This window comes from Notamacropus eugenii, chromosome 1, assembly GCF_028372415.1.
Source record: "Notamacropus eugenii isolate mMacEug1 chromosome 1, mMacEug1.pri_v2, whole genome shotgun sequence".
Classification (NCBI taxonomy): Eukaryota; Metazoa; Chordata; class Mammalia; order Diprotodontia; family Macropodidae; genus Notamacropus; species Notamacropus eugenii.
In genome coordinates, this window is record NC_092872.1 from 617,569,353 (window position 1) to 617,596,590 (window position 27,238).

General features: G+C 36.7%; 1 protein-coding gene across 6 annotated transcripts in view; it reads right to left on the reverse strand.

Annotated features, from left to right (window-relative positions):
- The window catches only part of HOOK3 (hook microtubule tethering protein 3), a 112,268-nt gene that overhangs the window by 34,831 nt on the left and 50,199 nt on the right, over positions 1 to 27,238 (reverse strand). For all 6 annotated transcript variants that reach the window (XM_072635034.1, XM_072635035.1, XM_072635039.1 and 3 more), the window contains exons 7-12: positions 26,991 to 27,053; positions 13,046 to 13,129; positions 11,511 to 11,674; positions 6,446 to 6,586; positions 4,866 to 5,067; positions 906 to 1,016 (exon numbers count right to left, since the gene is read on the reverse strand). In XM_072635034.1, the coding sequence (XP_072491135.1) occupies positions 906 to 1,016; positions 4,866 to 5,067; positions 6,446 to 6,586; positions 11,511 to 11,674; positions 13,046 to 13,129; positions 26,991 to 27,053 (765 nt within the window). The remainder of the gene's footprint in view (positions 1 to 905; positions 1,017 to 4,865; positions 5,068 to 6,445; positions 6,587 to 11,510; positions 11,675 to 13,045; positions 13,130 to 26,990; positions 27,054 to 27,238) is intronic.

The following is a 27,238-nucleotide window of genomic DNA, read 5'->3' on the forward strand; positions in this document are numbered from 1 at the left end:
ATGCTTCTGGAAAGGGACTATCGTTAATTAACTCTCCCATGGAATATGTCATCCCCATGAGTCCCTGAAAAAAATCCCACCATGAGCCTGTATCTTGTTGTCTTCCCCCATTAGAATGAGAGCTTCTTGAGGACAGGACCTTTTTCATACTTTGTATTTGTGTCCCAAGGTTCAGCACAGTGACTGCACATCCTAAGTGCTTAATACTTTGCATTCATTACATGAATGGTGAACTCCTAGAGTGGGAACTCTCTGGAACAGTTCTTAAACTTTCACTAGCAATGTCACTTAACCCTGATTGTTTCCAAATAAAACAAAATTACTGAGGACCTTGAAAGATCTTTTGTTCAGGTGGGTGATACCTATTCATATATACTTCATTAAAAACTAAAACCGGTAAAACTCTAAAATATTTACGAATTCATTAAAAATATCAATAATAAATCTATTAAATATTAACATAAACAACGTATTTTTATGGAAAATAATGATATTTTCCAAAACAAAACAAAAATTAGTGAGGGTTGTACTGTTTTACATATTTTTTCCAAATTTCTTTACTGCTGGGTTTAACAGATAGCTGGTTTCTTGCATGTTCTTCTGCATTCGATTTCTTACAATATTGTTTTGCCTTAAGTATATTTAGAAAATCAAGACTCACATGGATAGGTAGTTGGAAAAGGGAGAAGTATTTTAATAAGCAATTAACTTCTTAGTATTATCATGGAAACAGCTTACTTACTTGGTCTCTGGGACTCTAAAAGGTCCTTGGACTATGCTTTGAGAATGGCTGCTTTAGATTAAGATCACAACCAATGACTTGGTAGGTTAGTCCTAGAGAAGTGCCATGCCTAGGGTCATACAGTCAATAAGTGCAATAAAAACAAAAAAGAATATATACTTACATCCTTTTCTTTTTGAAGACTGTCCACTTTTTCTTTCAGCCGTTTATATTCAAAATCTAATTTATCTGCTTTTTTGGATTCTTCAGATAATCTATTTTGTAGTTCTACTACCTGTTACAGAAAGAGGAAATTATTAACAATAACAAGTAATAAAAATCACTAGTTTTTCTCTATTTTAGAAATCCCTAAAGAGAAATATATATACATATTTTTTATATATGTGATATATGCATACAGAAAGAAAGTTTAATTTAAACCAAATGCATGTGGTTTAACATATTTATTTTCTCTAAAAGACCCTTTAGGAGGTCTAATTATATTTTTAATAATGATTCACATCTTTTAGTGCTTTTGAGGTTTACAAAGCTCTTTCCTCACAAATACCCTGTGATTTAGGTAGTATTATTACTATTTTAAAGATGATGAAAATGAGGCTGAGACAGACTAAGTAACTTGCTGTTGTGTTGCACACGGAGTTAGGAAGATCAAATCCACCTTCAACACTTACCAGCTATGTGACCACAGGCAAATCACGTGGGCAAATTAACATGATATGCTGATCCACAAGGCAGAAAATCAATTGATATTCCCTTTCCAGAAACAATGGTATTAAACATTTGATTAGCTTACATAGAGAAAGCAGGGGAAAAGGCTGCAGTGATACATGCCTCCACAGCAGGGTGGACAGCAAGAAGTCAGGGGTAGATGGCAAGATGACCAAAGGCTCAAATTCTCTGAGCCTCAATTTCCTAATCTATCTCCTAAAATGGGGATAACATTGAGGCTCAAATGAGAATTGTATGTAAATGCTTTGTGAACACTGAATCATTATAAAGATGTCTATTAATCAATAGTTCACTGAGTACTTGCTAATTGTGCTAGGTGCTGGGGATAGAAATGGAATATAGTAAAGAAGTTCTGCTCAAAAGGAGCTACAGTCTAGTGGGTGAGACAACAAGGACATATACAAACTTATAGAGAATATAATATACAGAATTGTCACTATTAGCATACCATGTTGTCTCAAACTTGAATATATAAAGAAACTGAAAAATTTAAGAAGTTTATGGATTTAATCTATGTAGAGCCAAACAGAACAAAGTAACAGAAGAGGTCAGGGTTTAAGAATTAACTGGGCAGATTCAATTCTATCCTAAACAACACCCTAGAAGGCAAGCAATTCAATATAGGCCAAATCTGTGTAGTTTTGCAAATGACTTCCATAATAGTTGTGTTGTATAGGACTAACTATATTTCCCTCCATCCTATCCTGTCCCCCATTACTTCTATTCTCTTTTGATCCTATCCCTCCCCATGAGTGTCGACCTCGAATTGCATTCTCCTCCCCATGCCCTCCCTTCTATCATCCCCCCCACCCTGCTTGTCCCCTTATCCCCCACTTTCCTGTATTGTGAGATAGGTTTTCATACCAAAATGAGTGTGCATTTTATTCTTTCCTTTAGTGGAATGTGATGAGAGTAGACTTCATGTTTTTCTCTCACCTCCCCTCTTTATCCCTCCACTAATAAGTCTTTTGCTTGCCTCTTTTATGAGAGATAATTTGCCCCATTCCATTTCTCCCTTTCTCCTCCCAATATATTTCTCTCTCATTGCTTGATTTCATTTTTTTTTTTAAGATATGATCTCATCCTCTTCAATTCACTCTGTCTCTATGTATGTGTGCGTGTGTGCATGTGTGTGTGTGTAATCCCACCCAGTACCCAGATAGTGAAATGTTTCAAGAGTTACAAATATTGTCTTTCCATGTAGGAATGTAAACAGTTCAACTTTAGTAAGTCCCTTATGACTTCTCTTTGCTGTTTACCTTTTCATGCTTCTCTTCATTCTTGTGTTTGAAAGTCAAATTTTCTTTTCAGCTCTGGTCTTTTCATCAAGAATGCTTGAAAATCCTCTATTTCATTGAAAGACCAATTTTTCCCCTGAAGTATTATACTCAGTTTTGCTGGGTAGGTGATTCTTGGTTTTAGTCCTAGTTCCTTTGACTTCTGGAATATCCTATTCCACGCCCTTTGATCCCTTAATGTAGAGGCTGCTAGATCTTGTGTTATCCTGATTGTATTTCCACAATACTTGAATTGTTTCTTTCTAGCTGCTTGCAACATTTTCTCCTTGACCTGGGAACTCTGGAATTTGGCCACAATGTTCCTAGGAGTTTCTCTTTTTGGATCTCTTTCAGGCGGTGTTCTGTGGATTCCTTGAATATTTATTTTGCCCTCTGGTTCTAGAATCTCAGGGCAGTTTTCCTTGATAATTTCATGAAAGATGATGTCTAGGCTCTTTTTTTGATCATGGCTTTCAGGTAGTCCCAAAATTTTTAAATCGTCTCTCCTGGATCTATTTTCCAGGTCAGTTGTTTCTCCAATGAGATATTTCACATTATCTTCCATTTTTCCATTCTTTTGGTTTTGTATTGTGATATCTTGCTTTCTCACAAAGTCCTTAGCCTCCATCTGTGCCATTCTAATTTTGAAAGAACTATTTTCTTCAGTGAGTTTTTGAATCTCCTTTTCCATTTGGCTAATTCTGCTTTTGAAAGCATTCTTCTCCTAATTGGCTTTTTGAACCTCTTTTGCCAATTGAGTTAGGCTAGTTTTCAAGGTGTTATTTTCTTCAAGGTGTTATTTTCTTTTTTGGGTCTCCTTTAGCAGGGAGCTGATCTGCTGTTCATGCTTTGACTTCATGTCTCTCATTTCTCTTCCCAGCTTTTCCTCTACCTCTCTAACTTGATTTTCAAAATTCTTTTTGAGCTCTTCCATGGCCTGAGCCCATTGGGTGGGCTAGGACACAGAAGCCTTGATTTCTGTGTCTTTGCCTGATGGTAAGCATTGTTCTTCCTCATCAGAAAGGAAGGGAGGAAATGCCTGTTCACCAAGAAAGTAACCTTCTATAGTCTTATTTCTTTTCCCTTTTCTGGGCATTTTCCCAGCCAGTGACTTGACCTCTGAATATTCTCCTCACACCCACCTCGCCTCTTGATCCTCCCAGCCAGCATTTGGGGTCTGAGATTCAAATGCTGCTTCCAGCCTTAGGGCTTTTGGCGGGGGCAGGGCTGCTATTCAGTATGAGATTAAGTTTCAGTCGGGGCAGGGCTGCCTCTCAGGCTCAGTTCCCTCAGGGGGTTTATGCACAGACCTTCCACAATGGATTCAGGCTCCGGCCAGCTTGGGGAGCCCAGGTCTGCAGCCGCCTTTCAGCTTCTACCTCCCGGGGGGGCCTGAATTATGGCGGCACCCCACTCCCCTCTCGACCGCCAAAGAGACTCTCTCACCGACCCCATCACCTGTGGGTGGAGGGACTTGTGCGGCCGCTGGAGATCCTGTCCCTGAAGCCTGCTCGGATCTGTTTCTCTCGGTCGCGGCCGCAGCAGGTCTGGGCTGGGCTCCGCGTCTGCAGCGCGACGGACCTTTTGCGAGAGGTTTGCAGGTCCCTCTGTGGGTGGAGGGACCTGCGTGGCTGCTGGAGATCCCGTCCCTGAAGCCCGCTCGGATCTTTTCCTCTCAGTGCCGCAGCCGCGGCAGGGCTGCACTCAGCTCCCAGTCCCAGCGCCCAACCCGCAGCGCGAAGGACTCCCCCCCGTGAGAGGTTTGCAGGTCTCTCCGGAACAGAAATCTCCCTCGCTCCAATGTTCCGTGGCCTCTGGGTGCAGAATTTGCCGTGAGTTACTTCCCTGTAGCCGTTCTATGGGTTGTGGGTTCGGAGCTATGTGTACATGCGTCTTTCTACTCTGCCATCTTGGCTCCGCCCCCCCCTAGATTTTTTTTAAAAAGCTATCTACTATAGAGTCTGCCAATCAGCTCTAGAGATGACTTTCAAAATTAATTCGGATACAGTACACTTTAAAAAATTAAATTTAGTAGGAATTGTCTTAAAAATGGGCAGTGTGATAAAAAAACCAAAATTTGTCTACATGAATAAACCAATTTAAAAAAAATCTCTTACCTGTCTTTTGTACGTTTCAAGCTGACTGCGAGCTGCATTGGCTTTTCTTAACTCCTCCTCTAGACTTACAGTGTTCTGCATGTACATTGTGTTCTTCTCCTCTAAGAGTTTCACCTGTCGCCTCAAATCACCAAGATCTTCTAATTTCTTCTTATATGATTCTATTTGGCCTTCAAGTTTAGCCACTTTATCAGAAGAATGCCTGGGTGAAATTGGGAATTAAAAATCAGATTCACATTACTCTTTCCCTTATCTGAACTACCCAGAACCCGGTTTACATAATTTCAGTGTTGGAAAAGGCTGCGGTGACCACCCTATATACCTAATGGCAATCTGTACCTGAAAAAGAATGCCCTCTAAAACAAGTCTATAAGTGGTTATCTAGCCTTTGCATGGAATCCTCCCCTTCAGAGAGGGGAAACATGTTAGCTCCTGAGGTAGCCCACCCAGGTTTTACACCACACTAGCTGTCAGGAAAGTTCTGCCTACATGGAGGATAAATAAGTGCCTTTCACAACTTGCATGTATTGTTCCTAGTTTTGCCCTCTTACTAACATACTCTTTTATGTGACTACACACCTTAAGACAACTAATTATCAAGTCTCCCAAAGTATTTTTTACTCCAGGCTAAACATCTTCAGCAACTACAACCAGTCCTCATATGGAATGGACTCAAGTCTTTCAATCATCCTGGCTGCCCTCTCCTGATTGCTCTATGTCTTATCAATGGCCTTCCTAGAATATGGATAATGGAAGATACATTTCCAGAACTAATAACACCAGAGTAGAGGGCAGGGGGACTATCACCTTTAGTTTCTGAAATTAAACTGAGGCACAAAGTTCCAGGCACATTGATTTATTTGTAAGGGTAACAATTCCCAATAAAAGAGGTCTTTTGACTCTTCATTCAGCCAAAAAGCCACAAGGTAGGGCTCATTAGCCTTCATATAGTTTTAGGAAGTACAAGAAAACAAAGAATAGGAAACATAAAACAATGATTGGTTACAAACTCTGAAGTGTGTCACAGATGAGGAAAAACTAAAGGACTAAGTTAAAAAAACTAAGTCAGGAATGCAGAACTGGCAACAAACCCTCCTTCCCTCTTGTTGCTATGGAAAACTCACTGGTGGTATCCATCTGCACGTTTAGAGTCACAGTGATGACAGTCCAGATACTTTTACAACATACTGGGGGTGATATAGAATAGAACCAATTACAAAATGGAATAAAAATCAATTTGATTTTCTCTTTATTCCTGGATGTTATGCATTTCATTGCAGTATAGGTTTTATGAGCTTTCTTTTTCTTGGCTGTCATACCAAAGTTTAATTCCAAACTGCGCTGGATAAGTCTCTAACAATTTCAGGTGTGTCTCTTCACTCCTGTACCAGATCTAAGGAATTAATTGTGTCAAATACTTCTTTTGTATTTCCCTAGCCCAGGTTCAAGTCTAGAATGCTGCCCAGTAATGAGCACAAAGTAGGCACTTACAAACTCAATGGATAAGACTTGGTAGTTGGTTAAGATCCCAACTGACTAAAAGGTTCTAAATTTTTATGGAACTGAAAAAAGCTGCTTACCTAAGAACATCTATTTCATCTTTCAAAGACTGAGCTTCATCCGCCAAAGTGGTTAGTTCTTCATTCTGTTGCCGGAGTTCAGAGATTTCTTTGTCCAATTCTTCACAGCGTATTCGATAATCATCTTTGGCTGCTTCTAGTCTGGAAATCAAGATAAAATAAAATAAACACTATTAATTTCCCAAAATTTCCTTTGACCACAGTATGAAACTATAACTCAATTCAATTTAACATTTACAAGCACCTACATGGGGAAAGGAAGGAAGGGGAAAAAAATTCTCCCTCAAAAATCTCTCCCTACTCTATGGTCAAATATGGAATTCTTACACCTTCAACAGCAAATCTGAAAAGAGTTGCTAATGGAGCAAAAAAGGGGTTTAGATCAGCTAAACTATTGCTCTTGAATGGCAGAATACATATGTTTAAAAATTAGATGTTTAATAGTATTTTCCTCAAAACTTTGAATTTAATTTTAAACAGAAATTTTCCTTGAGAAGAATGTATAGAAAATGCTTTACCTTCAAAGATGTAGCCTTTAGGCTACATGATGTTAAAGGAATATTTTAACTACTGAGTCTAGTCTTGGTACAACTGTGATATAATCAGAACTTTGAAATCAGATTACTACTGTAACATGCATCTTTAAGAGAAATCTGGGAGTGGGATTCATGTGCCCGCCGGTGATTCAATAGAACATATATTTATAAAGCACAGAACATTTTAACAAAAAATGTTAAAAAATGTGAATATTAAGTGAAAAGAAAGTATTTGCTTTCTTAATGTATTTAAAAATATGTTCTTTCAGATGTCTCTCAGGTACCAAAAAAGGCATTTCCCCTTCTGACTATGCTTCTAACTCTCTGGACTTTGCCACCATGGCTCAGCTGCCTTCTAGTATTGATAACCTCTCTCTGTCATGACAGTGCGCTTCTCCCATTGGTCTTTTCCCAGAACTTCCATTTTGTAGATGGGCCCCAAACAGTTCCATTTCCCTTCAGGGTGTGCCTGTGATTCTCTAGGACCCTCATAGCCCATACTGAGGTCTTCTCCTCCAGCTTTTCAGTGCCTTTTTATGTGCAGTCTTCCCCTTTTAGAATGTAAGCTCCTTGAGGGCAAGGGCTGTTTCTTCTTTTTGCTTGTATTTGTATCACCAGCAATTACCATTTATTATGTGTTTGGCTGCATAAAACCTTTATTTGTTTTACAACAAAAATCCAAGACAGAAAAATCTTTATTTTTTATTTAAATCATTTTTAACTTAAAAATTATTTTACATTTTTATTGAGATACCACAGAAGCAATAAAGTTGAAATAATACTAGAATTTACTATTAATTCTATTTTAAGATATGAGACAGTGATAGGAAACTCCCTGAAAACTTCCTCTGAGATGATGTATGTAAGTTCCTATGCAAACTTTAAAGCGCTGTCAACTATTATTTATATCATACAATTTTTCTCACTGAAGCCTTACAGATTATTATTACACAATCATTATTTCTACCTTACAAATGGGGAACTGAGGTGGGGGTGGGGAAGAGAAGTGGCTTGACCACGATCATGAAGTTAATAAATATTAAGAGCTGGGATTTGAGCTTAGGTTTGGAAGATGGGTTCTGGACATATGATAAAGATCGTAGGTTTAGAATGAGAGCCTCCCTGGAACCAGGGCTGAGGAAGGTAATCTTAGGTGTTTTACACAGGTCTCACAGACTATCTCACATCCCCTGTCATGATGAGGCCTAACAATACTATGGCATGGAGATGCAGAAATCTCAATTTGGCTACAACACAGATAGCCAAGAAGTCTTGGCAGAGATAGGTACAGATAGAAGGCATAGACAGGTAAAAATCTATAAAGGATAGAGACAGGGTATGGATCTATAATGAGCACAGATATATCTATAAAAAGTACAGAAAGAAGTAATAAGCAAATCTGGTCCATACTTCAAATGAGGTTTGAGGTCTTTTCATTATTATTCCCTCAGTTCAACTCAACAAATATTAAACATTTAATTGTGCAAAAAGGTGCTGAAGTGGGGGTGGGGAGGAACACGCGAAAATTAGTTTATGACTTCAAAGAGCATGGGTATGGAGATACAATTAATTTTAAAACTAAAACAAAGTATCGTTAGCTAGAGTGTAAAAATGCAATGAGAGCTGAAAAAAAACCCCAAGAAAGTAAATTAGAAAAGGCCACTACAATCTAAGTTTCTCTGGGAAAACTTCGTGAAGAAGGGAGTATCTGACTTGGATTTGACAAGATGTCCAGAAATGACTGGCACAGAAATATACTAGTGGGTAGGTGAGGTAGTGACTTGGAGGGAAGAGGTAGAAAATTCTAGGTATAGGGAAGAGTATGAATAAAGGTAGGAAGGGATAAGCCATGCATTAAGGAGGATGAGTACTTCATCAACCTATCTATAGATTATCATAAAGTCAGGAGTGAAATGTAGTCCGTATCATTCCTGTGCAGAGAAAGAGGGTTTTGGAATGAATAAGACCACCATGGAAACAGACCTCTATTTCAGTTAAAACAGGAAGTCACATTTTCCTTTGTCTCAATTCCTTTGAATCCTTGTCACTCCTGTCCTGTTGATTCCAAGGCTGATAAAACAGCTCTAAATCTTATTTCTGAAAATGTAGATTAGCTCATTTGACAAGGTTAAGATTAAAGGAGGCTAGCTATTACTATTCCTGGAAGGAGAGAAAAGGTATTAAACTCTTTTAAGGGACAGTAAGTGTGTAAGAGTGTGTGTGTGTGTGTGTGTGTGTGTGTGTGTGTGTGTGTGTGTGTGTGTGCATGCGCATGTCTTAAAAGAAACACACATCTGTGTTTTTAGTATTCACTTAAAAATTCTACTGGCTTGCTTATGAGCAACATCCTTATTTTACCACAATACTCCTTTCCCCATCACAGTTAGAGGTTCACAAATTTAGCTGAGAGACTCAACTTCAGATATTCAACACCTTCCCAATTCTCTTAGTCCCTCTCCTCTGCCTAGAGGGCTAGAGTGTGGAGCACTGAATTCCCAAAGCTCTCCTTTAATGATGACTGCAAACTAGCCTTTTCCAGATTACTCTCCAATCTCTATTAGCAGCTGTGCTTGGTCTGAACTCTCAAGAACATCATATTCCTTTTGTGCCTCTTCTGCCATTAGATTTTAAGTTTTCTTGAAGGCAGGAGTTGTCTTTTTTCTTATGATTTGTATCCCCAGTGCTTAGCACAGTGCCTGACACATATTGTGCTTAATAAATGTTTACTGATTTGAAGAGATTTAGATGAGACCTTAGGTAATTAGTCCAACCTTATCATTTCAAAGATGAGGAAATTGAGGCCCAGAGAGGTTAAATGTCTTACCTAAAGTCACACAGTAAGTAGCAGAACTGATGTTTAAACAGGAGTGCTTTGATTAAAAAGCCAGGGCTCTCCCCAATGTACTATGCTGCCTCTCAATCATATTTTTTTTGTGTACATACCATTTTACCCTATCTTTCAACCTCTACTAAAAAACTGCAAATTTTGTAGATTGTAAAATAAGTCCAGGAAATATCATTTTTGAATCTTCATTGTTCAACACAGTGTCTTACATAAAATACATGTTTAATAAATATTTCTGGAACTGAAATGAATTCAGTTTGGTTGGGGTGTACAGTAAGGTAGAGAATCTGCAAGAAGAAAAGGCTGGAAAAGAGCTTATTGTTGTACTGATTGCTAAGAATAAGAAGTTCTTTTAGGAATTGAAGTGAAATGTTAACACAGTTCCCTAAAGTATAAGGAAGAAAGGAGAGAGCCCATTCTTTAATGGGACTATGATGGATGTCGCTATTGTGAACCAGGGCAACTGGAACACATATCACATATGACAGACTTTATATACTGATATCCTTGTGTCAGGGCCATTATAACTTTACTACAATGCTCATTAACATTTGGTCTTATAGTTCTACATTGTTCTAATTATTGCATAAGGATATGATTTTGCTTTCTAGAATTATGTGGCTGCAAATGCTTCCTTCCTCTGAGAAATATAAATGAACAAATACTGCTTGCTATTGAATACATACATTTATAGATAGCTGTATTAATAAATGTTGTATTTATCTCCTTAAAGTATTTGTATTTTGGAAGTTTCTCATTAAGATGAATTAGCATTTCATATTAAAAATCCCATGGAAAACTCTCTATAAAGCCTTAATAATTCCTCACTTGAGAGAATAATTCTCTATCATTCTGCTGGTTCTCCTCCCTCACTTTTTGCTTTTACCTCTAAAACCAAGAGACAAGGTCTCTTTTCTTTTCTCAATAATAACCTCAAAGATAATGTATTCTTAGGGACCCAAAAAACCTCCCGGCACTTTGCTTCATAGACAGGACCCTCCAATGTGTCTGTGATTAGTTAAACTTGAGTGACTCAAAGGACATGCCCCTCTCACACTCATTCACCCTTAACAAATCAACGTACTCAACAATTCCCAAGTGTGGATCTGAAAGAGAAGCCTGCAGGTTAAATCCTTTTCCCTACTAATTTACATTCTAGAATGACCCAAAAGAAAGGAGCATCTCTAATACCCATCAGAGATGAGCCTTCTGCTATACAAAATGGGAAAGCTGGGAAGTCATCTTTTGAACTGCCACATCACCCCAGTCTGGTGAACTGCTATACTAGCACCCCAGTTCACATTCATATTTGGAGACCTATAGCATTCCACCTCCAACCCCAAATACCTGTGAATAATAGTTTTAAATAAATCTCCTTTGGACATGTAAGTCTTGTATAAAAGTTTCATTTACCACTCATTAGAGCTAACATTTAAATTACAACACAGTAACTCATATGGAAAGATATTTCACACCAAATGAAGGAATTGGAAACTAGGGAGACCTTATTTGAATCTGAAGTGCCCACAATTGTGTCCAGTACCTTTTCTTATCATATGTGTTCTCTTCCTCCTCTGAATCCCTATTAACATGTCCTGTACTATATATACCATTTATCATACACAACTTATCAAGAACTCTGAGTCTGGTCAAATAAATAGCCCTGCCTCTTCCCTTTTTTTACCTGAATGTTTCCTCTTGGAGCTGTTCTAATTGAGTCTGTAGCTGAAGATGTCTTCGGCCAGCTGGACTGTTTGGATCTTCTATTGAATCAGACTGGTTTAATCTTTCCATTAAAATCTGATTTTCTGCAAGCAAACTACTTTTTTCTTCCTGTAATGCTGCAACCTATTGAAAGTGAAAAAGAAGATAAATGTAAGTTTCAAATGCAGCATCCTTATCATGTATGGTAAGAAGACTGAAGAACAGGCCATAGAAAGATAGACTGAATGAACGAGTAACATTGACCCAAAAGAACACATTTAAGAGAAGAGGAGATATGCTAGCTGCCTTGGTAAGGAAAATGAAATCAAGAGGTTAAATAATTTGTCCATGGTTTCACACCTAGTTATTGTTAATGAGGTCCAACCTGGATCTTCACTAAGTCTTCCATTAAACATCTTCTATTATATCATTCTATATGGCTATATAAACTATATGGCTATATACATATACACACATACATATATACATACGTGCATGTACATATATATGTACCATGTGGTTATCTGAAGGCCACCTATGAAGCTATTTCATCACTGCAGTAGCATTAATTACCAGTAATGCTGAGGTTAATTTTGAAGATCAATGTTAATGGAGAAGTTCAGTTAATGTACTGGCAGGCATGTGGCTTGGTAGACAGCGTGCTAGACTTGAAACCAGGAAGACCTGAGTTCAAGTCATGTCTGAGAAAATGTATTAGCCATGTGAACACAGGCAATTTAGCCTTCCTAGGTTTCAGTTTCCTCATTTACAAACACAAACATCTTAGTGAGATAATATATCTAAAGCACTACATAAATGGTAGCTATTATTATTTTAAACCTCAGTGAAAAAGCAGAATGTGGGACACCACACACCCACACCCTCACTCCTTCTCTCTCCTTACAGCTATGTAAAAAGGTGCAAGTAGTTAGTATACGTACTGGGTGAATACCCTGTGGAAGATTTGGACATAAGTCACACGCAGCGAGAAGGCAAGAGACTGCACTCTATCCATATGAACATCTGATATATGATCATGAGCAAGTCCGCATACTTAAACATAGAACTTTTTATTGGATAACTGAATAAGCAGAGTAGAGGTGGGGAGGATTTCACTCCACTGAAGCAGAAATGTCTTATCCCAGGGAAGGAAAGGAAAAAACCATATTATATAGGACTAAGACTGCCAATCACAGAATCTCAAAGTTAGAAAAGACTTCAGAAGTCATGTGGTCAAATCTAATCCTGAATGAGAAACTCTTCTACAAATATATACAAGTGGTTCCTAAGGTTTTGATTAAAGACTTCCAGCGTGAACACTACAGAGGGAAAATTCATGACCCTCTAAGACAGCACAATCTATTTCTAGACAGTTCTACTTGTTAGGAAGATTTTCCTAACACTCAACCTAAAGCAAACTTTCGGCAACTTCTACCCAATGTTCATTAGGGTTAATTTAAAGTGTTGCCAAGATCTTCTCACAAAAGTTGATGGTGCACCCAGTGCACTCCTTACCTGCATGTCTAATTCATGGCACCTCTGTGCAATCTCTTCTTTTGCTGCCAAAGCTTCATTCAGTTCCTCTGTAGTTTTCTTCAACTAGTTAAACACAAAGGTGAAAAAAAAATTTATGAGACAGAATCAAATGCAGTAAACTGTGGGATTCAAAACGGCCCTCTATCAGAAATGTTTTCCTTTCCATTTCTAAAATTAAGCCAATTTTTTGCAATAATCAAAAGTAAGAGTTTATAAGTTTAATTGTTTTATTTTGGATTAATTTTCACTTTTTCGACCCTCTTAATTTTAGTGCAGCTTTCTAAATGAATCTTTTTTTTGTATCAAAATCATTTAGATCTTAATTTGCTTTTATTCTGACTGTAAAAACATAATAGGACATTTCTGAATTATGCTTCATATTTACTTACACTGTAGCTAAGTCAAAACTAGAAAAATAAAATTATACTAAAGGCATTTTATTCTAACCAATCAAGTATCTGTGGAATCATGGCCATGTACCCAACTTTCAAACGAAACATGAGAAACTGTCTAAAATGTAGGAATATCAAAAATAGCTCAAATTCACACGATAAAATCAAGTCTACAGTGCATATATTTTCCTTAAAGAAACATTGAGAATGACGAAGAAAATGACATTGGAGACAGGAAAACCTGGGGGTAGGAAGGAGAAGGCAAAGAGAAGACAGAAAAGCAAAGCTTAGCTATTTTTTACTTCTCCCTAAGTCAACTACTCTGCCCTCTGACTTTTCTTGTCCATTCTAAAGGAGCTAAGTGTTTTCAAAGGATGTTAAACAAAGAATTAAGTTTAAACTTTATTAAAGACTTCAGACCCTAGCTCCAACTTGGAACATCTTGAGGTGAGACTGTGATTAGCAAAAGAATCACCTTCCTTTTCTGATAAAGCAATAAAACACTGAAGGTATTTGTACACATATGAGTGAGAATGGGACCTTTATAATATAACTAGAAAAACACTAAAGGCACAGGTTTTCCCTCCCTCTTCAATAATCGGCCCATGTTTTGCCTAAAAATCTAATGCTGGGTATACTTTGTTAACGTTGGGTATTTTTAAACTCATTTTACAAAGATATTGAGAGACAATATGGTATACTGGATAAAGGGTTGGAAGTTGTGAATTCGATCCTGGCTCTGACACTTATCTTGCTAAATAAAAATATCAAATCACTTAACCTCTATGAGCTTCAGGCAAACTGTTAAGATTCCTGTGCAGGAAAAAGGCTGCCATGGAGTTCCCACGGTAACAAACTCATGAGTCTTTGCTATGCTGATTTTTTTTAAAGGAAAACTGGAAAAAAACAACCGTCAGAAAAATAAATTTTGGCCTAATACCTAGAGATTTCTACAGGCAAAAGTTATTTACAAACCACCTCAAATAGATTTGATTTGTAACAACCAGTCAGTTCTCAGAATTCCTCAGAAACAGTTGCTTTTAAGTCAAACACCAAAAATTTCCTTTGTGAGGATAATCTTGACCACATAAAGATTGCTTTTATCTAGAATAACTGAAAACATAGAATTTCAATTCAGAAATCAAGTCTGATTCTAAACAAGTCACTCTTCTCTAAGCTTACTGTCTTATGTGTAAAATGGATACAGTACTTTCAATACCCTTCTCAAAGGGTTGCTGTAATATTAAATGAGAAGGTACTTACTTTATTCCCATGAAGCACCATATGAATGTGTACTATAGGACTACCTTTATGAACTACTCAAGAAAGTTCTAAGTAGCTAAAAGCTTGGAACTCACACTTCATGGATGAGAAACTTTCTTCCTAGGAACCAAAGTAAGTGATTAGTAAGTTATGAAAAAAATCACTTGATTCTAAACCTAATTTTTAAGCCCGAAATCAGGATACAGGGGATAACAAGACACTGTCTGAAGTCTTGGGACCATTTGTTTTCTTTTTATCGTTGTACCCTAGTACTTTGAAAAAGAGAAGTGCTTATTAAATGTTTACTGAACTGAAATAATTCTTGCAACTGGGAAAATCTGGGTCCTATCATCATTATGTTTACACTTCTTGCTCCAATGTAAGCTCATGGAATCAAAATAAAAAAGAAAGAAAATATTTCCAATGAGTATCACTTATCTTCAGGATCATTAATGGCACAGTCAAGTGAAAACAGAATTCCATGAGCTTCTATACGTTAAAAATAAAACTCCTCTCTCCTACCCCCTCAATCCAAAGAGTGAATGACTTTAGAACCAAGAACATTAGAACTAGATGCACCCTTAGAGATCACCAATTCCAACCCCTCCATTTTACAGATGAGGAAGAAGGCCTAATCTTATGAAACTAGGTACCTATCATAAACAAACTAATGGAAGCATTAGGACTACAACACTCAAGTTTCTTGAAATCACTAATGCTGCCCTTTCAAAACAAGTCAGTAAGACCTGAACTTTAAATTCTATCTCAGTCACTAACTAACTCTGTGAAGCTGGACAAGTCACTTATCTTGTTCTGTAGTTTTTAATATACAAAATGGTGATAATGATAATACTTGTCTGACAAAGATGTAGTGAGGATCAAATGAGATAATATAAAGTGCTTTAAAAATGCTAGCTACTATAATTATCCTTTAAGATTAAGAACTTGGCTAAATGCTGCTAGAATTGTTTTTAAAATGTGGTTATTATTTCTTAGAGCTCAAAAGTAGAACCTCTCTGTGCGTTTCTCTCTTTGTACGTGTGGCAGGCAATTGGGGTCAAGTAACTTGCCCAGGGTCTCGTAGCCAGTAAGTGTCTGAGGCTGAATTTTAACTCAGTCCTCCTGAATCCAGGGCTGGTACTCTATCTACTTTACCATCTAGCTGCCCCATGCTTTGTTTTTTCAACAGAAGAAATTGTTGACTTCTGGAAATTGTCTAATTCTATTTTTATTAATTTATTGTCTAATCTTAAAAATTTCTATCTTGACAACATCTCTTAGATGTGGGCTCCCATCTCTCTACTCACACACTCCTTACTTCAGTACCTAATGACATCTCTCCCGGATTATTTCATTAGTCTTCTAACTGGTTTCCTTGTCTCAAGTCTCTCCCCACCTTCATTCATGCTTCACTTAGCTATTATTCTCCTAAAGTGTAAGTCTTATCATGTCACTCTATTTAATCAACTTCAGGGGCCTTCTATAACCTAAAAGATCAAATATAAAGTCCTGTGACATATAAAATCTCTCACGCCAAAATGCTCTCCCTTCTGCTTAATTTTCTTGGTTTTAATCTCTGTGGCCCTACTCTTTCTCTGGCTGGGAGTGCCTTCCCCTTTGAGTTGCCTCTTTGCCCACTCCCCAAGTAAATTTTAGCCTCAATGGTCTTCTCTGTTCCCTATTACCTAGAACTTATTTGCTCCTTACCTCAGGTCTCACAGAATTCCTTTCACCCTTCAAGACACAGTCCAAATATTGCCTTTGATGTTAAGTCATTTTTGATCCCCTTCACTGTTAGTGCCCACCTTCTCAGACTGTCTTTTATTTAGCCACATTGTATTTATTTTCTTGAATTTGTTCAGTACATACTTAGAAGTACCCTGTGAATAGGGATTGCTGGATGTTTCAATTATGTCTCCAAATGATTAGTACAATGCCAGGAACATAGTACATACTTAATAAATGAGCCAGTACACCAGGCATTTCCTCTCTACTTCTCAGCCTCCTTTTGTGTAATGTCTTCCTGCCATTAGTCTGTTAAGTTCCTTGAGGTCAGGAGCTGTCATTCTTTATTTGTACCTGTGTCCTCAGCACAGAGCTTGGCACATAGAAAGTACTTAATAAAACACTGACTACTGACTAGATCTTCTGTATACCTCTTTATATTTTCTTTCCCTAATCAGAAGGTGAACTCCTTAAGAACAAGGACCTCTTCTGCCTTTCTTTGTATCCCCAGGGCTTAGCAGAGTGCTTGGTACATAAAAAATATTTAATAATGCTTTCAACTCTTCTCTGGATCTTTATCCAAGTTGGGAATAAATTAAATAAATTACTCTATTTTCCACTTAAATGTCTTTCACCCTCAGATCTCACAATACAGAACTTTCTTCTATGCCTCTTTAATATACTTATCACACAATATCTTGTAGAACACAGGTAGCTGTGTTGTATTCCCCCACTAGATGGAAAATTCTACAAAGACAGAATCTGATTCTGTCTTCTGTAAACCATCCGTTTCACCCAGTACCTAGTACACTGGTCTGCATATAGCTGACGTCTCCTCACCTTTAGAGGTCTGTTTCCTCATCTATAAAAAGAGAGGATTGCAATGAGGATCCTTAAGGTCCCTTCAATCAGGAAACTTTTTAAAAGGTTTTCATTTAAACGGGTCTGTTATCATACTGATCTAGGAGTTTCCTCCAACTTTGTAGGTCACCCACCTATGCCTGCTCATCCATTCCATCTCTGTCCCTGCCCTCCCATGAGGTTACCAAAGGGAATTCACCAAAGGTGCTAGAGGCACTTCTTGATTCTTCAGACATTTTGAGGAAACTGAAGGAAAAACTTGGCTACATACTTTTTCTACATAAACTTCTTTCATAAAAGTCTATAATACATAAATCTTTAATCTTTTTCTCTTAGAAGATTCTCATTTGTTATATATTGTCACCCCCTTCAAATCCCAATGGGACTCAACATTGCTTTCTGTGAGACAGTTTTCATTCTTTGGAGTCTGTTGCATTTTATGTCTTGCTTCCCTATAGTTACACCAATAAAATGTTAATAATATTAAAGGATGGGTCTTTGCTTTCATGGGAAGCTTGGGATCAGTAAAAGTGTTTGTAATTTAGCAAAACCAACCCAAGAACAACATCTCTGATGAAATAGGGAAAGAATTTGTTTTCCCCTAGATAAAGATATATCCACTGATGGTACAGGGGAGAGAGTGCCAGACCTGAAGTTAGAAAGACTCCTCTTTCTGAGTTAAAAAATCCAGTCTTAGAAACTTACTAGCCACGTGACCATGGGCAAGTCATGGAACCCTGTTGGCTCAGTTTCTTTATAAAATGAGTTGGAAAAGGAAATGGCAAACCCCCAGTATCTTTGCCAAGAAAACCCCAAAAGAGGTCACAAAGAATCAAACAACACTGAAAACAACTTTAACAACAACTAAGAAAAAGACATGAAACAGCTGTGCGCTAAGAAATAAGAACAAAGCCTCTAAGTTTCTTGTTCCTATATTTTTCATCAGCTATATGTGCCAGTGCTTTCCAGTTTTTTTCTTTTGTGGTCATGCTGGCAAATTTGTAATACAATATAAGAATAAAAATTGTCTGTTTCCATAATTCCTAACATTAAACTGAGATAGAATGCTGAATGCTTGGGGAAGATGGGTCTTAGGAAGACAGATAGTATAATACAAAATTCAGCCCCCATAAAAGGCTATTTGGGGAAGAAGAGCCCAAATTAGATGTGACTGAGTTTCAGTACCATAAGGGAATATTATATTGCTTTTTGATTTGGGAGAGTACTCAAAGAAGCCAATTAACTGGAGCTCACTTTTAGATGGTGACTTGGGGATGTTTCCTTGCACTTTTGATGGAGCTATCTGGATCACTTTTCTTTATGATCAGGTAAGCTCTAATGTAACAAGCAAAATTCACAAGTGGAAAAAAAAAAAGGTTAGACAAGAACCTAAAATAAATATTTTTCAAAGAAAAGGCTGAACCTCACATTTGTAATTCAATGTAATGCTCAATTAATTAATAATAACTACTATTAATATAGTGCTTTAAGGTTTGGGAATATTATCATATTTTATATTCACAGCAACCCTGGGAAGTAGGTACTATTCTCACCCCCAAACAAGGCAAATCAAACAAACAGAGATTAAGGGATTTACCTAAGTCACACAGCTAGTTAAGTGTCTGAGGGTATATTTAGAATGAGGTCCTCATCACTCCAAGTCCAGCACTTTATATACTGTGCCAACTAGCTGCCAATTAAAAAAGACTGTCTAACCAAAAGAATTAAACATTAACACAAAAGCTCATGTACACAAAGGCATACATACCATACTTTGCACAAGGCTAACAAGTATAAAATGAGCCAGATGATAGTATCAAAAACTAAATGGCTAACATATTACATTTATAAACTAAAGCACTCAAGAAAGATGGATTTAGTTCCCGACAGTGACCTTGAAATAGTAATGGAACTCTGTAATGAAGGTCCTCTGGGCCAACCAACTGAAAGAGATTGCTATCAACAGACTGCAAAACCCTTTGCTAAAAGAAAAGGCAGAATGGGAGGAAGCAGTTCAGCCTATTCTGCCCAGCACAACTCCTAGACAAAGATCTAGAAAATGCACTAGACCAAATTCCCATAAGGAAAGCCAAGAAAAATTTCCAGTCCAAGGTGACTCAGGGAAGGATAGCAAGGTTTGCAGACACTGGGTATGGGGTCTGGCCAGGAGTACAAACAGCAAAAGCAGCAAGACTTCTAGCACCCAGGAACTGACAGAGGGCCTGCACAGGCAGGGCACCAGGGCAAGAAGCAATAGGGTAGAAAGAGGTCCCTTAAATAATGGGTACAGGAATGGGTGCTCTATTGACCACTACCCAGTCCTGGTCACAGACCTAGGGCAGAGAGGAGGAGTCACAAGTGTAGGTCCTAGTGGTGTAACAAAGGAACGAGTTTCTCAGGACTGGTAACCCTCAGTTCTATCATTTAGCCTAGCTTGGAAGCCTTTAGTTAAATAGCCACGGCAGGACAGCCAGTAGTTTAGTCACTGAACTGTGGAGCTGCCTCGAAGGCTCATACTGGCTAAGTACAAAAGCAATCTTCTCAAATTCCCAAACAAGGACAAGTGGGAAGACCCTAATCTGAGTCAGGAACTTGCCAGAACAGAGTACAGACCTCACATCAGATCATCTCACTTTGAGAGCATGAAAGGCTTGTAGGCCCCCAACCTGAGCAGTGAAAGCAGATTAGGACAAACATCCCCCTCCAAAGGACACAGAGCCCAACACAAACATGAAGTCCAAAATCCAGAAGGAAGCCGGAAGAATTAGTAAACAAAAAGAGAATGCCATCATAAAGAGCTATTATGCTGAAAGGGTACAAGATACAAACACAAGAACATCTATGAACAAAATGCAGCTTGGACAAGAATGCCTAGAAAAGTTAAACCAAGTTTTTTGGGTTTTTTTTGAGGGCTAAAAATGATTTAAAAAATGAGATGGGGAAAAAATAGGAAAAGAAGTATGAGCTAGGGAAGAATGATGTGAAAAGAGAATTGGAATAATAAAGTCGAGAAAAATAGAAAAACTTATGAAAATGTTAAGTATTTCATAGGAAAAATAACTGACCTAGAAAACAGATCAAGGAGAGATAATTTAAGAATTACTGAACTACTTAAAAACCATAAACAAAAAAAGAACTTAAGATACAATTTTTAAAAAATCATTAAATGAAACTGCCTAGATTTTAAGCAAAGTAGAAATTGAAAGAATATACCAGTCACCTCCTGAAACTTCAAGAAAAATAACTGCCAAAATTCAGAGCTCTCATCAGGTTAAAGAAAAACTTCAGCAAGGAGCCAGAACAATTCAAGTACTGGAACGGGACGAGTTAGAGCCAACCCCTATCCATTTCAGGATGCCACACTGAGAGCCTGCCTAGATAACCTAGGGGCTTGTCAGTAGGGGTGGAACTAGATGGATTCAGGAGGAAGGGTCTCGTCCTTGTTTGCAACGTGGCAGTTCTTTGTCCTGGCTCTGGATGTCCAGTGGAGAAGACACCCATATAAGGAAAGGTGATAGGTGATAGGTTCAATGTGAAAGGTGATAGGTGATAGGTGATAGGTCCTACGTAAGGCTTAGGAATGTACGTAGGTTAGACTATTTATGCATGTGATTTAGATGAATAAAACGGAGTCTTCACCACCTTTGTCTCCCGCCCCATTTCATTACTCACGAGATCAAGGCCTCTTGCCGGACAAGAGCCTTGGGTCGGGGTCAGGGGTTCCTGTCTAGGGGTCTAGGGGACCCCAACAAAGTACCAAGTAGCGAGAGATATGCTAGCACAAGATTTAGCAGCTACTACTATATAGGAGTAGAGAGACTGGAACACAGTATTTCAAAAGGCAAAAGATTTAGGCTTAGAACCAAGAATAACCTACACAGCAAAACAGAATTTAATACTACTAGAGGAAAAAATGGAGCCTTAACCCTTAACAAAATGGAGAACTTGCAAGCATTCCTGATGAAAAGGCAAGAACTGATTAGAAAATTTAATATACAAATAGCAGTCAAGAAAAATAAAAAGGTCAACATGATGAGAAATAAGAAGTTACCAAACAAGGTTAAACTGTTTACATTCTTACATGAGTAGATGATGCATGTAGCTCCACAGAACTCTATCATAATCAGGGGTCACAAAGGGAATTCAATTGGACTGGCTTTGGAGTGACTGGTATATTTTCATGAACTCAAAAGAAGAATGTAAAGAGTAGGGAAGAGGAACATGTGAGAAAGGGGAAGGGAAAGGAAGAATGAAAGAAATAATCTCACATAAATAAGGTGTGTAAAGAAGAATTTGTGCAAGAGATGGTAGGGAGAGCAGAGGCAACACCTGAACCTCACTCTCATGGGAACTGGTTAAAGGAGGGAAGAGCTGGGCAAACTGAAAGGAAAGAGATTAAAGGAAAGAGAAAGAGGAAGAAGGTGTAAAAGAGAGAACAGAAGCAAAATAGACTCTTAGAGAACAGGAAAAAAAGAGAAGGAAAAATAGAAGAGAACAGGATGGAGCAATGATGGAAATGAGATGAACTCACTCACAGAAGAGAACAGCCAAATGGGTCAGAAAACAGAATTCAACAATATGCTGTATGTAAGAAATACACTTGAAGGACATACATAATGAAATTAAGGGGCTAGAGTAGAATCTGTTATACTTCAGGTGAAGTAAAAAAGGCAAGGGGCAGCAATAATGATTTCAGACAAAGCAAAAGCAAAAACTGACCTAATCAAAAGAGATAAACAAGAAAACTTTATTTTGCTAAAAGGCACCATAAAAATGAATAATGATATTAAGTTAATACCAGTATTACTACAAATACTAGAATTATAATCAATACACATTATATATTGATACCAATATTCTAAATTAACATAAATAACATTAATATTAAATATATATGTACCAAATGGTACAGTATTTAAATCCTTAAAGGAAAACTTAAATGAGATGTAAGAAAAAAAATACAAAACAGTACAACTGTAATAGTGAGAGTCTCAATTTGTCCCTCTGACTTAAACAAGCCCCCTTTTTTATAAGGACATACTAAGTAGTTAACTGAAGTAGTAGTCTTATCCCTGTAACTTTTCAAAAGCTTAGATTTTTAACATCATTTTAGGGTTTTTTTTAAGATTTCTAATCTCTTTTGGTTCAGTTATCCTCTAGTTTTCTTAGGAGTGACAACACAAGCCTTCAGTTAAAATGAATTATAGTCTACATAGAGAAATAACATTTTAAAATTCCCTTTAAATAGTTTATTATATGTAATTTAAGTAAATTTTTTAAAAAATTTGATGATTTAGGGGAGGAATTCTACTAATCATCTTGAAATGACCAGGGAACACAATCTTAGTAAACCAGGTATGGGGATCACTACCCTAAAATGAGGTGCTTAAGTGACCACATTAAAGCAATTTGCACAAAATATAATCAAGATAATTTCCAAAAAAAGATTTCCTTTTATTTTTGTAAACAATGATAGTGGAAAGCAGATTATAGAAAAAAATTTTTTTCTTTAAATCAGGTTACTATTCCTATCATATGTAAATCAGAAGCTTTATTTAGGTAGTTTCAAAAATTAGATTTATGCCCACATATAAGACTCTTCTTATCCCACAAACAGCTAACAGACCATTTCCAAATGCATTTCAGATTCAACATCTTTTCTCTTAGGTGAAAGAAATAGTCCAGCAATCTCTTTTTGTGGTCCGATTTAGTGAACTCCTGATTTATATGGCAGTCAGTGAACCCTGATAAAGTATTTTCCCAATAAATTGTCAAGTTTTAATTTCAGTTTAAGAGTAACAAGCCTGGTTCTCATGAACTAATAATAACAAATTTTCTTGAATGTCCATAAATATTGGTTTGCCATGTAATCATGATACACAATGAACAAAAATCCTGGTAAGAACCTTGTTTCTATATCTCAACTGAGTAGAAAGGAACATGGAAAATGTTCTTTGCAATAATGTTAATATTTTAGCACTTTAGAGATACTCTAAAGGGGTAATCATGTATTCTTAAACAGACTCATTCAAGTGAGATTTCTAACTAAAGAAATTATTTTGAGTTAATTCTTAGGTATGGCATTGTTTATATCACTCAATAGTTCTTTGTCATTTTAAAATGTAAGACTTTAATAATCTTCTTAACCACTGAAAAAGAAGGTATCTGTTACAGTAGGGTTCATACTTTTCTTTTCCTCAGGTCTTCTACAAGGGTATTTCTCTTTCAGCAGACATTTTGCTGACTTACGCTATGTCACCCTTCTTTATCTTCTCATATCCTCCATTTTAAAAATAAGAATTATAAAACTTTGTTAGAGCTACTGAGAGATGTCATTAGAAAACTGACGTTTCAAAGTTATCTGAATTACTAAGGTACAGTATTACACATATTTCATGATTTTGCAAACTTCTTTCAGCTGGAATCCCAAAAGCTTGACTCCAGGGAGAACTTCAGTAGGCTATTGATGCGCACCTTCTTGGATACTTAGGGAGACTATCCTTGAACATATAAGCTGCTCACAGCTACCTTACTTATGCCAGTTAATCAAGGTTTTCAGGTTTGGTAGTTGATAGGAAATGATGAATGTCTTCTCAGTGTTTAGTGTAGTTTTCAACACTGTCATTCTGAATAACCAGAAACTTTTCAACACTCATTCTGAATAACCAGAAATTAAGTAGTTGATGTCAGAAAAGGACTTTCGGTAATCATACTTGAGTATATTATTTGATATTCTCTGAAGGCACTTTTGATTCACTTTTTGAGGAACTTGGGAGACAAGAGAGTTGTGCTTCACAAACTCACCACCAAACCCAATAGTTTGAAGAGTATCTTTTGTACATTTCACATCCAAACTAATCATGATGATGTTTCAAGAACATCCGATGTTCTTGATGGTGTCACTGGCTATAGATATCTTTTGTACAGGTGTATGTCTTCAAGCCACTGAGATGCATCTGCTCCTATAGTCTACAAAAGACAGGGAAGACAAAAACCAAAAACCCAACTGTGCAGGTTGATGCCAAAAACTAATGCTAAAAACAAAAAAACCCAATCCAAAAACAACACTAAAAAAAAAAAAAAATCTACCTATCTACCTACAGGACCAAAAAGCCAATGCCAAAGAGGATTGTCAAAAATGTCTTAAAGATGGGTAAAATAACTTCAAAACATCAATGAATATCAAATAAGGCAATCCCGAAAATACATGTTGCACAAAACAAGGAAAAACATGAAAGAAAGTTAAAAAAACTAAAAGGGGAAACAATGAAATAATAAATAAGAATTCATTAGGAATGTTAATGAGCACCTATAAATATTCTTACCACACTAAAGAGCAACAATCCTTAAGACCAAAGAAAAGAGCTCCTGGGGGCAGAGGAGATGACTAGGCTAAGATGACCATGACTACTGTCAAATCATTTATAGTGAGAGTTCTTGTTCAGATACAGACTGGACTGGATGGCATCTGACACATCTTCCAAATAAGATTCTGAAAATATTCAAATATATACACTTGTAGTCATAGCATCTTTAAAAATTAACTTCAGTGAGATGTGATCACCATGCTCTTTGGAAGCTGATAAAAAGTTTTTTGTTCATTTAGAATATTGCAAAATCATTTCAGAAACATGAATTCCTTCCTTTAATCCTTGTATTTCCCTCCTATTTATACCCCAGAGAAATTATAGTCGCCATTTGGAAATCAAGTGATTTGGAATTAGCTTCACTTTAAAGTTGTTTTGTTCTTGGTATCTGCATAACAGAATGATGTATCAATATTTTCTTGGCAAGGCTTATGTTCTACAAACAAACCCTTATCACATGTTTCTTTGAGGTTTGGGGGTGGGATGGAGTTAGAATGATATTGAAACTGCTAGATCTGAATTAAATCATTTGGAAATCTATCCTACTCTTTTAAAAGCCAGGTTGATCCTCAAATATTTTTCACATTTATTAATGAAAAATTAACTTAGATTATAAAGGAAAATAGGTTAAAGTGATTAAGTAGAATCAAAAATTAGCTGCTTAGAACTCTGCCTTTTTTCTATTTATTAATTTCTCTCTTTACATACAGTTTCATTGTTATTTGCCCCAAATCCAATCATTCCAGAATAGCAAAAGGAAACTATCAAAAGAACTTGGAAAACTAATTACTCTGGATTTATTTACAAATGGAGACAAGCTGCAGCATGCATATTATGAAGCCTGGCATTCATGAAATTCCTAGAATTCATACTTGTCACACCTTAAATACGAAATAAGAACTGCCATATCATTCTGATGTAGTGAAAAAGTTAGAAAATAACGAGTTCAGAGTATGGGAAAATGACTTTTTCGTGAGACATTTATAATAGAAAGATATGGGTAGACCAAGAAAGCCCCAAATGTCAACATAAAGGACTTACATCCCAGTGGTTAGGCTGGCCTCATTGCCTGCTACAGATGGTTTCAAAAAAGAGAAGACTCATATACTTTGCTAGAAAGGAAAGACTCAGGAGTGTGAAGTAATACTTCATATTTAGTGAAATGAAATATTTCAAATAAAATATGCTATGTTACTTTTAATTTTCATTTTACATACATTATAAAAGCCAAAATAAAATGTTTTCATTTAACAGATCCCTAAAGAAACATAAACTTGCTGAAATTTCTGATAAAACCTACACAAATATAGCACCACATGGTTTTCTGTAGATGACTGCGAGTTTTTTTCTTGGGGGTGGTATAAAATGTGGAAGTGGAATGGGAAAGGGTAAGCAGTACCTATAAAGTGAAATATTCTGAAAATACCCAAGTAAAAACAGTTAAATGAGATAATTATTAAAATTACCAAAAAAATTTCTTTATAACCCTCTGAGAATCATTATAGTATTTTTTCAAATTATAGCTACTGTTGTTCAGCCTATATGTCTTGAGAGATGATTAACTACTCTGTGAAGAGGGAAGTATGAGGAGGAAAAAACCCCACTAAACTGTTGGCAAAAATGTTACTCAGAATCAAGGTAAAATGAACCTGAACACAATTGAAACTGTAAAAGTTGATGGGTAAATGTGATTTAAGCTTTCAAAGAACTTTTTAGGTATATACTAATTGTCTAAGTGAAGTAGATACGTACTGAAAATTATAAAGGGATGAATTACTTGAACCAAAATTATACAAAGTGAAAACTTTTAACTCTAGACTAAGTTAAGAAGAGTTAACCTATTTTTAAAGTAGGTTATACCAGGGAAGCAGATGGCTATATTCAAATTTAGATAAACAATATCCAGTAAAGAATTGCTTTTCTTTACTGTAATAAAGATACTTCAGTCTTAATTTTGAAGCTACACTGTCTAGATTTAAAGAACTTTACAGATCCATTATATAAAGACATCCTTACCCTCCCCCAAAGTAAACTTTTTGTCAGAGAAGAAAAAGATTGAACACTCAAGTACAGCACAATAAAAGGAGACTGAACCTGAGGTCAGAGGACCTGGTCATGGCTTTGTCACTAGCTGATGTGGACTCAGGAAGCCTGAAATGTCACTTTTCTGAAACACAGATCTCTCATCTATAAAATTAGAAGAATAATTCACAAGTTTTTTAAAGATCAAAGGGAAGACTTTCATGTCTCACAGTTTACAAAATGTCTACGTTAGCAACTATTATTACTGAAAAAACAACACCCAATGTTAGGTACCTGGCGGTCAAGGTCAACATAGGCATCATTTCCAAGAGAAACTGGAGACTCCTTGCTCATCAGCTGAAATAAAGATAACAAAGATTTCACTTGAGGAATAACATTAAGAAAGAGAACAAAAAGTAAAAAGTATATTCTATATACCATTCTAGGTGCTCTGTTACAAGCATAAGTGACTGAACACTATAATAATTAAGATTAGAACACAAAAAAACAGAAACAGAAACCTTTTACTACTTACTATTGTT